This window comes from Eretmochelys imbricata, chromosome 4 (assembly GCF_965152235.1).
Source record: "Eretmochelys imbricata isolate rEreImb1 chromosome 4, rEreImb1.hap1, whole genome shotgun sequence".
NCBI lineage: Eukaryota > Metazoa > Chordata > Testudines > Cheloniidae > Eretmochelys > Eretmochelys imbricata.
This window is the reverse complement of record NC_135575.1, coordinates 18,112,943-18,129,515: the sequence shown is the minus strand read 5'-3', so window position 1 is coordinate 18,129,515 and position 16,573 is coordinate 18,112,943. Positions and strand designations below refer to the sequence as shown.

General features: G+C 44.1%; 1 protein-coding gene across 2 annotated transcripts in view; it reads right to left on the bottom strand.

Annotated features, from left to right (window-relative positions):
- The window catches only part of BMP2K (BMP2 inducible kinase), a 105,888-nt gene extending 89,606 nt beyond the window's left edge, over positions 1-16,282 (bottom strand). For both annotated transcript variants that reach the window (XM_077814925.1, XM_077814926.1), the window contains exon 1: positions 15,732-16,282. In XM_077814925.1, the coding sequence (XP_077671051.1) occupies positions 15,732-15,891 (160 nt within the window). In that variant the 5' untranslated portion in view covers positions 15,892-16,282. The remainder of the gene's footprint in view (positions 1-15,731) is intronic.
- Between the last annotated feature and the right edge of the window lie 291 nt (positions 16,283-16,573).

Genomic DNA, 16,573 nt, shown 5'->3' with positions numbered 1-16,573 from the left:
TGTGAGTGAAAAAACAGTTATAGATTGGCCAATCTGCAGACTCAAGAAATTACAGAAAACAAATCATGTAAAAGGAATCTTACGGTTGCAAAGTTAAGCACTCAAAAGACAGGAAGTTAAAAAATTAAAGTTTCATGTACAACCTTAACTTAGCCTCACTACACATATACATTACGGTATTCTCTTCAAGTTCTCATTTTATATCAGCACAGTAACTAAGGGCTTGTACTCACTACCACTTATGTCGGCATAATTTACTATGCTCAGAGTTGTGAATAAGCCACCACACACCAAGTGACATAAGTTACATTGACCTAAGTGCCAGTGTGGACAGTGCAAAAACATGACTATCACTGCTCGCTCCCAAGCAGCTGAACAGTGTAACTTATTACAATCTCTTCCATTCCACCTATATTTCGAAGGTGATTGGTCAGTTTCACCACTGATCCCTGATCTTGTAATCATCACACTGCTGCTCCTAAAAGTTATGAAGAGTAGCGATGTGGGGTGATTGAGACCAAGGGCAGAGGTGGACCAAAAACCAGCATGGCAAAATCTCAGATACTTAACAAGAGACTAATAGGGGACAGTACTGAACCCCCTCAAAAACAAAAAAAAACAGCACAGAAGGGGACAGAATGCCCCTCTTCTCTCTCCACCCTGTCCACTTGCTGACAAGGGAGAATGGAGACAAAACCTTACCCATACACAGACCAGACCAGTAACTCAAAGTTTACTTACTCTCAGCATAAGGCAGAGACGAAAGATGGGGTGAACTTTCCCTTTCCAGCAACCAAGAGGACTGGACTGTATATGCCATGTATCAGAGAATTGCCCCTTAAAGCCATTGGGAACTGAATCCTATCCCCAGTCATTTAACCTCTAGTTATTAGCTATATACAAGTATTTCAGGCACTGTTAATAGCCTTTTCAAGCAACTACTAAATTAAGCTGTATTGACATATTGTATACACACAGAGACACAACTGATGCAGAGGAAAAAAAACCTGAAGTTTCATAATAGATTTACAGAGGTTCCAGAAATAATTCCTAGTGTGCCATCTGAAACAAACTCACAGTATTTCTCTAGTAGACTGAGGCAGGCAAGTGTCCAAATTGTCAGGGTTTTTTTACACTCTGAATTATAAGACTATAATGACCAGGATGTGCCACCAAGCAACAAATACAAAAGTGACAGTCTAAAGTCCATAAAACTTATTAGAGATAAAGATCTAAGTTAAGGATTTAAAGAAAGCTAATAAAAGTTTTTAACAATGAGGGAAAGACTGAAAAAAGGTTAAAATAAATTAAGAAAAATATATAAACACAACAGCCAGGAGCCCAGTTACAAGACTTAAAATACTGCCCCACCCACTGAATATTATTCTCTTCTGTCAAAAATCAATTTCACTCTCTCTTCAACCCAAGTAATATGCATGTGCTATCTCTCTATCTATATGCCTGAATGACCAAGTAACTCTTAAAAATAATAATAAGGGTACACTTTCCAATTTGACTTTTTGGGTCTGGATGGTTCTCTTCCTACAAGTGAGTCTCCATAATTTAATTTTGGACAAGCTGCTCTTCTCGGTTGTACTCACCAAACTAGGCAAGAGGAAGGACAGTCTTCTGGTTAAGGCACTGATTGAGACTTAGGAGAATTACATTCAGTCCCTTGTGACCTTTGTCAATTGCCTGTTTCAGTTCCTTATCCATAAAATGGTCATACAGTAGAACCTCAGAGTTATGAACACAAGAGTTACAAACTGACCAGTCAACCACACATCTCATTTGGAATCAAAAGTTCACAATCAGGCAGCATCAGAGACCAAAAAAAAAAAAAAAAAAAATGCAAATACTGTACAGTACTGTGTTAAATGTAAACCACTAAAAAAATAAAGGGAAAGCAGCATATTTATTCTGCATAGTAATGTTTCAAAGCTGCATTAAGTCAATGTTCAGCTGTAAACTTTTGAAAGAACCATAAAATTTTGTTCAGAGTTATGAACAACCTCCATTCCAGACATGTTCATAACTCTGAGGTTCTCCTGTACTACTACTTCCTTACTTCATAGGGTGTTGTAAGGATAAACTGGTCAATGCCTAGGAGGAGCTCAGACATGAAATCACCACTACTGATTAGAAAGGAATTAGTCTGAGAAGTTGACTTTTCTTCATTGTTGAACATGTATTGTGTTGTCATATCAAATACTGAAATTCATTCATTCATTCATCAAAAATTAAGGACTTGGCTCACCACAGACTTGGTGCATGACAAGCCGGGGTGGGAATGTACAGTGCATTAGCTTGCTGCACGCTAACTGCATATGTTCCAGCAGCATATCAAAGTGCACTACAGAACTTTTAATGCACAGTAGCAAGGTCCACAAAACAAGTTAGTGTGTCGCAAGCTAGTGTGCTGCAGATTCACACACCAGCTTCGTGCACACTAACTACAATCCATGTCAGTTAAAGTTACTGTTACTCCATTTTAAACAAAAGATATGCAGGGTAAGTTTGTTGAACGACAAGAGGATACACAGCCAAATAAATCTTCTAACACTGATCTTAATTTGTTTGTGTTTCTATGATACACTAAAAACATAAAATTTTAAGATACTTCTGATTTCATCAAAACCATGCTTTCACTATCTTTTCAATTTATCCTCATCTTCCCACCCACTCCCACCCCATTCTGTTTATTTTGTCCACCTATTGCTTTCTCACGATTAGGGTAAAATTTTCAAAAACACCTAAGTGCGCAAGTCCCTTTTGAAAATTTTAACCCTACGCTAAGCTCTCTGGAGAAAGAACAGTCTTCTTTGTTACTCATCTGTGCACTGCCTAGCACAATGGAACCCTCACCATTGACTAGAGTTCGTAGGTACTACCATAATATAAATTAATAGTAATGTCAAACTGTATTAATGTGAATATCGCCAAAGCAACATTTATGAAATGTAAAACAAAAAGTGTTTGCAAATAGAATCTATCAAGATTTGACTGGTGGGAAAAATTATGAAAAATTTACATCAAGCTAAGCATAAAACATCTCCCAAAGAAAAACTGTTAGTTAACAATAGTCTGATTCTTGAGCACTATTTTACAAAAAAGCTTTCAGAGCTACTAAACTACCATGTACGTGGGTTTCTCCTTCTGCTAATTTAAACCAATATCCAACTACAATTAGGCATACACAGAAAATATATTTAGTTTCTCTTTTACATCAAACTGAGTTTAGACAATAAAGTGGGAAATGTGAAAATAAATTATAATACACACTAAAATGTGGAAATAATTGTCTAGGGAATGATTGAGCACTAATAATATGAAAAGAGAAGAATTAGACTAAAACTCAGGAATTCCTGAATTTTTATCCTTGATCTGATGCAGACACCCCTCTCCAGCCCTAGGGAATTTTTTCATCCTCCCTTCCTCAGTTTCCCCATCTATATAATAGAGCTGATCCTAATAGCCCTGTGAAGTAGATGGGTAAAAGTGTTAAAATCTTATTCTAATTTAGGATACATCAAAGTCAGTTAAAGTATACTGAGTTAGTAAACAAAATATACTAGTTACTAATTTTATTATTCCACCAAAATGAAACACTTTTCAGTGAAAATGAAATGCTAAGGAGGGAGCCATAACATTTTTTCTTATTTTGTACCCAGTACCACTACACTGAGTTAAAACGAAGCCTTCCTCTACTCAATACACTATCAGTTATGCATCATTAACATATGGGAAAGACAAATCAAGAATTACACACATCTACCCATAGGCACTTCCTGTTTTTAAAGAAAATGTATTTGAACACAGCTGCATCCTGTAGAAAGCAAAATGTTAATCTCACTTCATATTGCTATTACTAGAGCTAGTCTATCAGAAGTGTTGATGAAGTTAAAACCCTAGAATACCTTTTAGTACTCAACAGCCTATTTTCCTGCCTTACATAACTCCAAGATCAAAAGTTCCTTTAACCCTTCACCTCCTGCCCCACATGCTATTGACATAAAACTCACTGAATTTCATATAGAAACTTAGTTTGTACATGTGGAGTGGCGCTGGGTGCAGAGGAGAGAAGGGGAATGCATGAAAGAACATTTAGGTTGTATAGGTTTCAGAGTAGCAGCCGTGTTAGTCTATATTCGCAAAAAGAAAAGAAGTACTAGTGGCACCTTAGAGACTAACCAATTTATTTGAGCATAAGCTTTCGTGAGCTACAGATCACGAATGAAATGCATCCGATGAAGTGAGCTGTAGCTCACGAAAGCTTATGCTCAAATCAATTGGTTAGTCTCTAAGGTGCCACTAGTACTCCTTTTCTTATTAGGTTGTATAGTTTCCTCAGTCCTCCATTTGGAATATTTTACTTATTTCAAAGCTGTGACTTCAAATAAAAATAACTAGATCAAATATTTTATGTTCTTTCACAGTCACAATAATGTTTTATTCTATAAACAGACAAGACACAGAAAATTAAAGTTTATATTATCATCACCCTTAAGTCTGAAATGTTTTTAAATCTATTTCCTTTTCACCAATTTTGCTATTTAATTTTTTTGAGGTAACTTAGCTTGGACAAAAGAGAGAAGTCAGTTCCATTTTTTAGCTCTCCTGTATTAGCACAGCATAGTTGTGTTTAGGGGCAGCACCAGTTCTGAGTTGTGTATTTAACCTTTCTCAACAAAGTTTAATTCATATTATGTTTTGCAAAGCCCTTAAACAAACCAGCAGTTTGGAAAGCTAACTGTCTCTCTAAACTTACAAGAAGTCTTGATTTTTTCTGGACTACTTTTTCCTGAGCAAACAGAATAGTCCATAAGCATTTGAATATCTAAAGCTTTCTAGACTCCCAACAGAAAGGATTCTTATTTTTATTTGAAGATACAAGGAGCAGCATGATACATGTGACCTAACTGCTGAAGTGCTGAAGAAAGCCTGTGTAACAAAATGTAAGCTTGCAAAGAGTTACTAAGGCATGTCTACCCTACAGACTTAAGTCAACCTATGTTAGGTCAACTTACAGCCCCCTCAGTAATTACTGATGTTCATACTACCCTACTTCTGTCAGAGGTGCACATCCTCACAAGGAGCACTTCCACCAACTGAAGATGGACAGTGTGGAGGGGCTGAGAGCCATGGCTCTCAACTCAGTGCAGCTCCCCACTGTGCGGTGGGGGGGGGGACAGGGAAGAGGAGCCACCCGGGCTTCTTGCTTCCCTGAGTGGGGAGCCAGGTGGGCACAGCCATATTCCGGAGCACCAGGGGCAGCCAGGCTGTAGCATCCCAGCTTTCTTGTCAAATTTCAAGGCTCCAGCATGGCAGCCAACAGCTTATGTAAGTAACACAGTGTCTACAGAGATACTGCGCTGCCCTAATTACATCGACATAAGCTTTATGACTCTCATGAAGGTGGAGTTATTATGTCGGTGTGGTACGGTACTTACACTGGCAGGACACGGCTGTAGTGTGTACACTGACATAATTAGGTCAACGTAAGCTGCCTTACGTCAACCTAACTGTGTAGTGTAGACCAGGCCTTAGTTTCCATTTAATATAGTTACCTAATTAAGGTGTAAAAATGAAGTAGCAGATGTGAACACATCCTCTGCCTATAGGAACAAGAATGGTCAATACTGAGATTTTGATTCAGACTGAAAGCTAGAGAATACAAAAATTTATCTAAGCATATATGAAAATTTCCTTTCAAGTAACAAAGTCCACAGATTCATCACAATGGACACTTCAGCAGGCTTGCAGCTTGGAGGCAGAACCAGGCCTACCCATCTCTGCCACCATCTCCTGAAGTTCCCTCCAGTTGAGAATTTCCACACTCAGATTAATTCAGCTCTGCTTTTCTAAATCATCTGTTTAGCTTTATGGTGAGCCACAGTTTATTACTCAAAGGAAAAAAAACTCAGGAAAGCGCTGGTAGCTTTTCCTGTTCTTCATTGTGCTATGTTGCACAGATCCATTATAATAGGATTTTCACAGCAGTATGCCTCCAGAATGGGAACCAAATGAGACCATCTTTTAAAAATGGACATCCAGAACCACCTACATTATATGTTACCTACCCCAGAACTTGGTTAATTCTGAGTTAAGGTTGTCCAGTGGACTACTTGTTTAATTTTAAAAATACTGGGTCTCATCACAAAATTTTGTCTGAGTGCAGTGATTAATTATGAGGAGATATATTTTAGTGGAAAGTATAATGATACCTTCTGCAGCAGTTTGAGCCGGGTACTGCTATAAGAAGGAGCACTACCTTAAAAGTTCAGTCTGCATGTTGTTGGAGGCTGGAAAAAGGGCTGTTGACCAGAGGAAACATTTAACGTTGGTGTTTGTGTAAAACTTCTCTTTCTTGAACACTATAACATTATACAACAGAGAGACTTGACCTTTTTGCTTGGACTCTCTTATACAACCACTTTAAAGTCCTTCTGGAAGAACTCAGAAGTATGTTTCATTGTTTAATACGGTAATTAAACTATGGACTTTGCGCCACTCAGTAGAATAAGTTATTTGACGACTTCTTTTTAGCATTCATGAGAGAAATGATCAGTTAAAGTTACCCGTTTTATACTGTCTGGTCCTAGAAAATTGTTTTTTTGCAATAGCAAACCGCCACTGTGAGAGAGAGAGAGAGGCACTGGAAGGTCCATGCCAGGTTAATCAGTTCTGACAAACATAGCCTCTTCAGCCAGGGAGGGTGGGAACAGTATCACTGCCACCCTCACTATTCTGGGGCGCAGCGGGAAAGCATAAATGAGAAACATTGCCCAGCACTATGAGAAGTCATTCATCACCTCATATCTAGGGTCCAGACCTACGGAGAAGCCACACAGAACTTTACTGCTGTTTCCAGATACAAAGAAACCAAACAACCCACCATGCTGATTTACGAGTGAAGATATTTCTGGGTGAATGTTCCACTCTGCTTAATCCAATATTTACGATGTATGTCTCAGAATTCCATCTCCACCTAACAGGCAGTGCGCACAGAAATAAGTAATTTTGCTCCACCCGGGACAGAAATTTCTCTCTCTCTCTCTCTCCGGTAAGATTGATCATGTTTTTGCTAATTTATTTATGAAAACTATACCAGACACAAAGTGTCATGACCAGAACATCCCTGAAAAGAACAATGCTTTTAGATCTCATGAATCGTGTTCCAGCAGATGGATGCTGTTCTCTCATTCCGGTACCCATCCCATTCCAAACAAACTTGCAATGCTATGAAGTCTAGCCATTCAAGTCACTGAAAGACTGGCAGTACTCTCCTTGGCACTGTACCTCTTTACAGTGAGGACATGTATATTACAGTGGCAAATCTAGTGAAGATTCGTTACTGCATGCTAGCAATTTATGTATAGGTAAACCTCTAAAATACCAATTTGCCACTTCCAGGGCACCAATCCTCCACTCACATGGAGCCTAACTGAAGTCAAGCTATAGGATCAGGGCCTGCCTTTGTAATAGCCTTTAAACACTCAACCTGAAATATTAATTTTCAGAGTTTGAAATGTTTATCCAACACATACTTATCCAACAACTAAGCCTATCAGCTGGGGTGAAAATATCTACACGGCCACTCCACACCATTTCAATTGGAAGAATAGACAGCTGTGTATTCAAATTGCAATGAATTCTTAAATAAATTTCTATTTTATTAATTCCAGTTGCCCTAGACTAAAAGCTCTTTGAGGCATAGACCATATACCTTCCAGTGGGTTTATACAGGACCAAACACAATGGTGCCCCTAATTCTGACTAGAGGATTTAACAAAAATAGTAATGCTTGCTGAACAGTATTTGACCCGCTGTAGACCTAGGTGAATTAAAAAAATATTTGCCAAATAAGTCCAACAAACAGATACCAGATCTCCTAATACAATGAGACTACAAACAGGGCTGGGGTCTAATAGGTTGCTGTCAAATAGATAATGCTCAGATAAGCCAGTCCCCACACCTCCAGTTACTGCAACAGGTGAAGGCATTGGGAGTCCCACTAGGATGCTACCCTGGACCCCCCCCCAGGACTCCATCTTTCATAGCCTCCAGTTAGTACGGATCTGATCAATGTGGTACCCTCCACCCCAAACCTCCTCTGCCTGCTGCTCCTCTCAGCCAGCCTTTTCTTCCTGTTCCCCCAACTCCCATACTACAGTCTCCATGGCTCCTGTAGCTACTACTTTAGCTCTCCCCAAATCTCTTTTGAATCCTCTCCATTGACAGCTCCAGTGCTTGACCACTTCCAATGCTCATCCCAAGAGGCACTGACTTTAAATTGGTCTCCCTCTTATCAGTTTCATCGGCATTTAAATTACAGTGAAAACTGACAAGAGTGGCTGAGATGGTATGCCTGCATTCAGAAAGGCAAGAGAACCCTACACTAGGAGTTCTCAGACTTTTGTACTGGTGACCCTTTTCACACAGCAAGCCTCTGAGTACAACCCCCCCCCCCCATACATAAAAAACACTTTTTTATATATTTAACACCATTATAAATGCTGGAGGCAAATCGGGGTTCAGGGTGGAAGCTCACAGGTCCCGACCCCCTGAGGGGTCCCGACCCCCTGAGGGGTCCCGACCCCCAGTTTGAGAACCCCTGCCCTACACCATATTAGGAACATTTTCTTCACAACTATAAGGACTAGAAACTTGCTTTTTACAGGAAAGAGGATAAACAGAACCTTAGAGTTTGCAGAAGTACATAACACGATGAAAGGTTCCTACGGGCCCTTGCGCAAGTAGATTTTATTTTAGCTCTGCTAATTTTTAATTCCACATTTTCACTTTCATTTCTTTTGGCTTCAGTGGAAGGATTACAGATGCAGATGTCTTCACAATGCCACTAACTATCGTTGCTGAGTACAAACATCGAACATTATCAACTAACTTGAACAGTAAGTTTGACTTGAATGCTTTCTAATGTAATCATAGAACAAAAGAAGATAGACAACTTTATATTTTATGGCTAATGCGAAGTTACTTGATAACATAGCTGCCAACAAAAGGGACAGGCTACACACGCATTACTTTTCTCCAACCCTTAGGCTGACGTAGTATCCTAACATCATTCACCTTAAATAAGAGTTTATATTTTTCTTAACTGACAATTTACAAATGAGATTACCAGTCCTCTTAAGTATGTAAGCCTGAGCAAAGCACTATCCAATTTCCCTGTTTTCTACCACAGGCCTATTTTAAGTCACCTCCTCAACTATTAGAGAATCATACCCCTACACAATCCAAGAAAACTGTATCCTGCAACAAGCCTTGCAAAGGCAGATGCCTATACTGAGCCCCATTGACTTCAATAAGGGTATGTCTACACTACGAAATTAGGTCGATTTTATAGAAGTCAATTTTTAGAAATCCATTTTATACAGTCGATTGTGTATGTCCCCACTAAGCACATTAAGTCGGGGGAGTGTGTCCTCAGTACCGTGGCTCGCATCGACTTACAGAGCGGTGCACTGTGGGTAGCTATCCCACAGTTCCCGCTGCCCATTGGAATTCTAGGTTAAGCTCCCATTGCCTGATGGGGCAAAAACATTGTCACAGGTGGTTTTGGGAACATGTCATCAGTCGCACCTCCCTCCCTCCGTGAAAGCAACAGCAGACAATCGTTTTGCACCTTTTTTCCTGGGTTACCCGTGCAGATGCCATACCACGGCAAGCATGGAGCCCACTCAGCTCACTGCCGCTGTTGTGAGCATTGTAAACACCTTGCGCATTATCCTGGAGTATGTGCAGAACCAGACTAAGAGACGCCAGCATGAGGACGATTGTGATGAGGACGTGGACACAGACATTCCTGAAAGCATGGGCTGTGGCAATTGGGACATCATGGTGGCAGTGGGGCTGATTGATAAAGTGGAACGCTGATTCTGGACCTGGCAAACAAGCACAGACTGGTGGGACCACATAGTGTTGCAGGTATGGGATGATTCATAGTGGCTGCGAAACTTTCGCATGCGTAAGCGCACTTTCCTGGAACTTTGTGAATTGCTTTCCCCCACCCTGAAGCGCAGGAATACTAAGATGAGAGCTGCCCTGACAGTTGAGAAGCGAGTGGCGATATCCCTGTGGAAGCTTGCAATGCCTGACTGTGCTACAGGTCAGTCGGGAATCAATTTGGAGTGGGCAAGTCTACTGTGGGGACTGCTGTGATCCAGGTAGCCAACGCAATCACTGACATTCTGTTATCAAGGGTAGTGACTCTGGGAAATGTGCATGCAGGTCGCACTGGATGGCTTTGTTGCAGTGGGGTACCCTAACTGTGGTGGGGCAATAGACGGAACACATATCCCTATCTTGGCACCGGACAGCCTTGCTAACCAGTATGTAAACCGCAAGGGGTATTTCTCAATGGTGCTGCAAGCACTGGTGGATCACAAGGGATGCTTCACTGACATCAACGTAGGATGGCTGGGAAAGGAGCATGACGCTCGCATTTTTAGGAACTCCGAGCTGTTCGAGCAGTTGCAAGAAGGAACTTACTTCGCAGACCAGAAAATTACCGTTGGGGATGTTGAAATACCAATAGTTATCCTTGGGGACCCAGCCTACCCCTTGCTCCCATGGCTCATGAAGCCATACACAGGCACCCTGGACAGTAGTAAGGAACAGTTCAACTATAGGCTGAGCAAGTGCAGAATGGTGGTAGAACGTGCCTTTGAACGTTTAAAAGCTTGCTGGCACTGTTTGCTGACTAGGTTAGACCTCAGTGCAACCAACATTCCCATTGTTATTGCTGCTTGCTGTGTGCTCCATAATATCTGTGAGAGTAAGGGGGAGACGGTTATGTCGGGGTGGGAGGTTGAGGCAAATTGCCTGGCGGCTGATTTTGAGCAGCCAGACACCAGGGCGATTAGAAGAGCACAGCTAGGTATGCTGCGCATCAGAAAGGCTTTGAAAACCAGTTTCATGACTCGCCAGACGTGAGAGTTGTGTGTTTCTCCTTGCTGCAAACCCGCCCCCTTTGTGGATTTTAATTCCCTGTAAGCCAACCACCCTCCCGCCTTCAATCACAGCTGGCAAAGGAAATAAAGTAACTATTGTTTTGAAACCATGCATTCTTTCTTTATTAATTAAAAAAAAAGTGAGATAACTGACAAGGTAGCCTGGGTGGGGCGCAGGAGGAGGGAAGGACAAGGCCACATTGCTTATTGTAGCCACACTAAAAATCAAAACTGTGTGAATGACAGCCTTCTGTTGCTTGGGCCATCCTCTGGAGTGGAGTGGCTGGGTGCCCGGAGCCTCCCCCCCATGTTCTTGGGCATCCGGGTGAGGCAGATATGGAACTTGGGGAGGAGGGCAGGCAGTTATACAATGGATGCAGCGGGGGTCTGTGCTCTTGTTGGCTTTCCTGAAGCTCCAGCAGACACTTCATCATGTCCGTTTGCTCCCCTATTAGCCACAGCATCACCTCCTGCCTCTGCTCTTCGCGCTCACTTAATGCTTTCCTGGCCTCTGCCACTGAATGCCTTCATGCATTAAGCTGTGCCTTATCAGTGCGGGACGACTGCATGAGCTCGGAAAACATGTCACTGCGAGTGCGTTTTTTTCACCCTCTAATCTGCGATAACCTCAGGAATGGAAATGATAGAGGGAGCATAGAAACATTTGCACCTGGGGGGAGATAAAAAGGGAGAGTAAAATTTAAAACGATACATTTCTGAGAACAAAAGGGAGACTCTTCCACAGTGAATCAAGCAATTCACAGCAGACAGCACATGTGCTTTAGGTACAAGGTCGCATTTTGCCTTTTATATTGAGTGCCTGCCGGTATGAAGCAACAGAATTTGGTTTCCAGGCAGCCATGGTAAGCCTTTTGGTACACAGGGTTGGCTTCTTACGCCTTCATAACACATGGGAATGGTTTCAAACTGCAGCGCCATCCTTTCCCATAGCAAGTAATGCCAATTGGGTTTCACATTTAAAAGGAGGGGCTGCGGTTTTTGGGTGGATGTGCAGCACACACCTCCCTCCACCCCACCGCGTGGCTATTCTCTGGAATGATCTCTTCACCCCTCCCCCTGCCATGTGGCTGTTCTCATGGATGATCCCTTTTAGCCAAGCGCAAACAACCCAGCATGAATGGGGTCCTTTTACTGTTCCCTTACAAAAATTCCCCAATTTCAACCAGGTGACCATGAATGATATCACTCTCCTGAGGCTAACACAAAGATATAGACCGAATGTTGCTTGAATGCGACCAAAACCCAGGACCATTCGCTGCCATGCTTTGTGCTGCAATGACTCCAGACTACTTGCTACTGGCCTGGCGTGGTAAAGTGTCCTACCGTGGAGAACGAAATAAGGCAGCCCTCCCCAGAAACCTTCTGCAAAGGCTTTTAGAGTACCTCCAGGAGAGCTTCATGGAGATGTCCCTGGAGGATTGCCACTCCATCCCCAGACACATTAACAGACTTCTCCAGTAGCTGTACTGGCGGCGAATGCATCCCAACTCTTCAGAGCAAAACAAACATTAAACACTATTACTTTTAAACCCTGTACTGTAGTTACAAATGTGCACTCACCAGAGCAGCCTTCCCTGGCTTCAGGATTGGGGATCCCGCCTTGGGAGGGTATTGGCTCCAGGGTGATGAAAAGGTCCTGGCTGCCAGGGAGAACAGATTCACTGCTTGCCTGCTGAGCATTCTCCTCCCTCTCCACAAAATCCTCCTCCTTGTTGCGTGAAACTCCCCCCTTGCAGGTGTCCACGGGCAGTGGTGGGGTCCCCCCCTAGAATGCCATGCAGCTGATGATAGAAGCGGCATGTATGGGGCTCTGATCCTGAGCAACTGTTTGCCTCCTTTGTCTTTTGGTAGGCTTGCCTGAGCGCCTTAACTTTCACGCGTCACTGCTGCGTGTCCCTGTTGTAGCCTCTCTCCACCATGCCCTGTGCGATTTTGGCATATACTTTAGCATTTCTTCTTTTTGATCAGATTTCGGCCTGCACAGATTCTTCTCCCCATACAGCAATCAGATCAAGTGTCTCCATTTCGGTACCTGTTGGAGCTCGTTTGCGATTCTGGGGGCACTGCATGGTCACCTGTGCTGCTGAGCTCGCCACGCGAACCAAACAGGAAATTAAATTCAAAATTTCCTGGGGCTTTTCCTGTGTACCTGGCTAGTACATTGGAGTTCAAAGTGCTGTCCAAAGCGGTCACATTGGAGCACTCTGGGATAGCTCCCGGAGGCCAATACTGCCGAATTGCATCTGCACTACCCCAAATTCGACCCTGCAAGGTTGATTTTAGTGCTCCGCCCCTCACCGAGGAGAAGTACAGAAGTCGATTAAAGAGCCCTTTAGGTCGACGGAAAGGGGTTAGTTGTGTAGACGCGTTCATTTTAAGATGGACATAACAAGGCTAAATTCAACCTAACCCCACAGTGTAGACCAGGGCTAAGGCTCCATAAAAGGGTCCACCTGCATTGCTAGTTGTGGAATTGGTGGCCTAAAACTAATGCACGAGTACTGAGCTCACTTCCAAACTGCAAAAGCAAAACTACCCATCTTCTCAATATTGAACACTAATTCAATTTTAGCCAAAGAGATACTGTCAACTAATACTTCTGTGTGAAAGATTAAAAAAAATCCATTACAATAGATAAAGATATTAATTGAAAGGTGAGGTGGGAAAATTCCACTCTACTTTTGGCATCAAGTGCTGCGAAGTGCATGGTCAGTATTCCTCTGTGTGGGTATTTAATAGCTGACTTGAAACCTTTTTAATAGGAAATTATTACAGAAAAATTTGCACAAAAGCTAAAAAAGATGCAGTAACAAACTATTCATTTCATATTTTTAAATCAAAAAGATCTCAAGATGACAGTGTCCCTTTCAGAGGGCACTAAAAGTCAGGGTAGGCAAGTTCTTCCTTAGAATTCATATTTTTCAATAGATCTTTCAAGGTTCTAAAGAGGATTCCCAGAATCCCACATACGTTTGAAAAAATGAAAATTCCACAATAACATACTCCCGTTGCAATCATTTTTCAATAGCACGGGATAAACAGTACTCAGATCTACTATCAGTATCTGCAATGCTTTAGCCATTTACCAATTCTCTCACTTTGAAATAAGGAAATCAATTTAGAACCTATAAACGTTCTTTGTTTGACATTAATAGCAGTTTAATAAATATATGCAAGGGGTAATGAGAACATGCAAACCTACACAATTGCACACAGTACTTGGGTTGAGAGTTATAAATAAACCATGAAAATTGGCCAGCATGCATATGCACATAAGTCTACTCTCTGACAACAGGAGAATGGGTTTGGGGGGCGGGGGGGGAGAAAACCTGGATTTGTGCTGGAAATGGCCCACCTTGATTATCATACACATTGTAAGGAGAGCGATCACTTTACATAAGCTATTACCAGCAGGAGAGAGGGGTGGGGGGAGAGAAAACCTTTTGTAGTGATAAACACCCATTTTTTCATGGTTTGTGTGTATAAAAACATCTTCTGTATTTTCCACAGGATGCATCCGATGAAGTGAGCTGTAGCTCACGAAAGCTTATGCTCAAATAAACTGGTTAGTCTCTAAGGTGCCACAAATACTCCTTTTCTTTCTCCGACAAAGATTAACATAGTTTTATTCACTTTACCGTTTTCTAATTTTGCAAGAATACCACACTGCATAGGAGTATTCTAAATACAAAACTGGCCTTATGTCCAACCACCCGAGAAGTGAATTTTACAGTAGTCTTCATAGCGTAGAGTATACATAAAAATTTAGCTAAGGGATAAGAACTATACTGGTTACTCCCACAATAAGAACCCAAAGCGGATACCAGTCAAGATAACCTATGTTATTTAGTTTACTAAAATGCATAGCATAAATGACCAAATATTGCCCATTCAGAGCTTTTGTTGTCCAACATAAGTTCACTGCAATGTCAATTGGCGGTTTAACAATACAAGCAGCATACTAATGATGGAGTAATTAATCAAATATTGTTGCAAGGGGAAAGACAGGAGTCCTACTGCATAAAAAGCTGCAAACACCACACATTCATTGCTGATCCAAGTACAAGTCTGTTGAATTCCAGAAGTTAGGCCTTAATATGAGCTTCATTTAGAATTACTTAGCAAACAGGACAAAAATCTTATACAAGTCCGTTCTCTGGCATTGGTTACTGTACACTACACACATTCTCTGAAACACCATTTGATCTGACCCAATGAATCATCAGATCCAACAGCAGCATGCCACTTGCTAGGCAATTTCATAATGGTTTACTGGTGACAATATGCCAGGAAACTAAGTAAACCCTATAATGAGGCCAATGCACCAGCCAATCATTTAAAAAACAAAAAACCCTAACCGGTTTATAATGTGTATGCAGCTATTTAGAGTCTGGGAAGGAGAGCCAGTGCCGGGGGGAGGAGAAAAAAGGGGCGATCCAAAGGTCTCCGGCTTCTAGCCCAGAGTGGGGGCGCAAAGGGAAGACCTCTCTCCTTCTGTCCCCAACTTTTTAGTCGGTCTACGGGAGCCCCGTTCACGGACTCTGCAGGGCTCCTGCCTCCCAGCCCCGATTCCCTCCCGCAGGGGCATGGGCTGGCACTCGTGGCCCTGGGAACGCGAGCGGGATGGGGGCTGAGCCGCCCTGACCCGCCGATCGCCCCCGGGGCATCTCCACCGAGGCGGCGGGGGCTTTGCCCTGGCACTGCCCACCCCCACGGCCCGGGGCCTGCACCCGTTACCTTCCGCCAGCAGATCCTCCAGGGTGACCTGGTGCCGTCCCACAGCGAGCACCCGGCCCGCGGCGCCCGCGCCGCCCGCGCCGCCGGAGCCAGCGCACGTCGTCCCGCCGCCGCCGCCGCCGCTCCCCTCGGCCTTGGGCATGCGGGAGAACTTCTTCATGGCGAGCGGCGGGCTGGGGACGGGGACGCAGCCGGAGAAGCGCGGGCAGTGCCCGGCCCCGCAGCGAGGGGTGCCCGGGGGTGGGGGAGGGGACGCGCTGCCCGGGGAACCGCTCGCCGCTGGCAGGAGCCGGGCTGCGAGCCTCACATTCCGCCCGCGGGGAGCTGCCCCCGCCCCGCTCACTCGCCCGCCGGGCAGCGGCACCGCGGCCGGGGGGAGTGGGGGGGTGGGAAGCGCCGGGCCCAGCTGCGCCCCCTTTGCTCCTGCAGGGCCAGGGGGGGACCCCGCGCTGCCCTGCCCGGCGCGGACTTTGCGCCCAGCCGCAGCAGCAGCGCCGAGGCGAGCACTCAGGGACCTGCAAGGGACCAGCCGCCTCGCCTGGGCTGTGTGCGGTCAGCGGCGCATGCGCACTCCCCCGGTTCCGCCCACTCCCCCGCCCCGCGGCCGGAAGTGAGGTCGCCAGGCCTGGCCGGCACGTGGGGAGGAAGGCAGCGCTCGCACCGCCCTTTGAGAGCCTCGGCCGTTGTTTAGGACGTTGGTGGTGGATCCCGCCTGCCGTTAGAGGGGGGAACGACCGTTTCGAACGCTGGAGGAGCAGGGGTCCCAGCCCCCGGGGAGGCCGGCGCGCGCGCGCGGGAATGGCCCTGCCTCTAGGCCAGGGGGAGAGCAGCCCTTCCCCAGC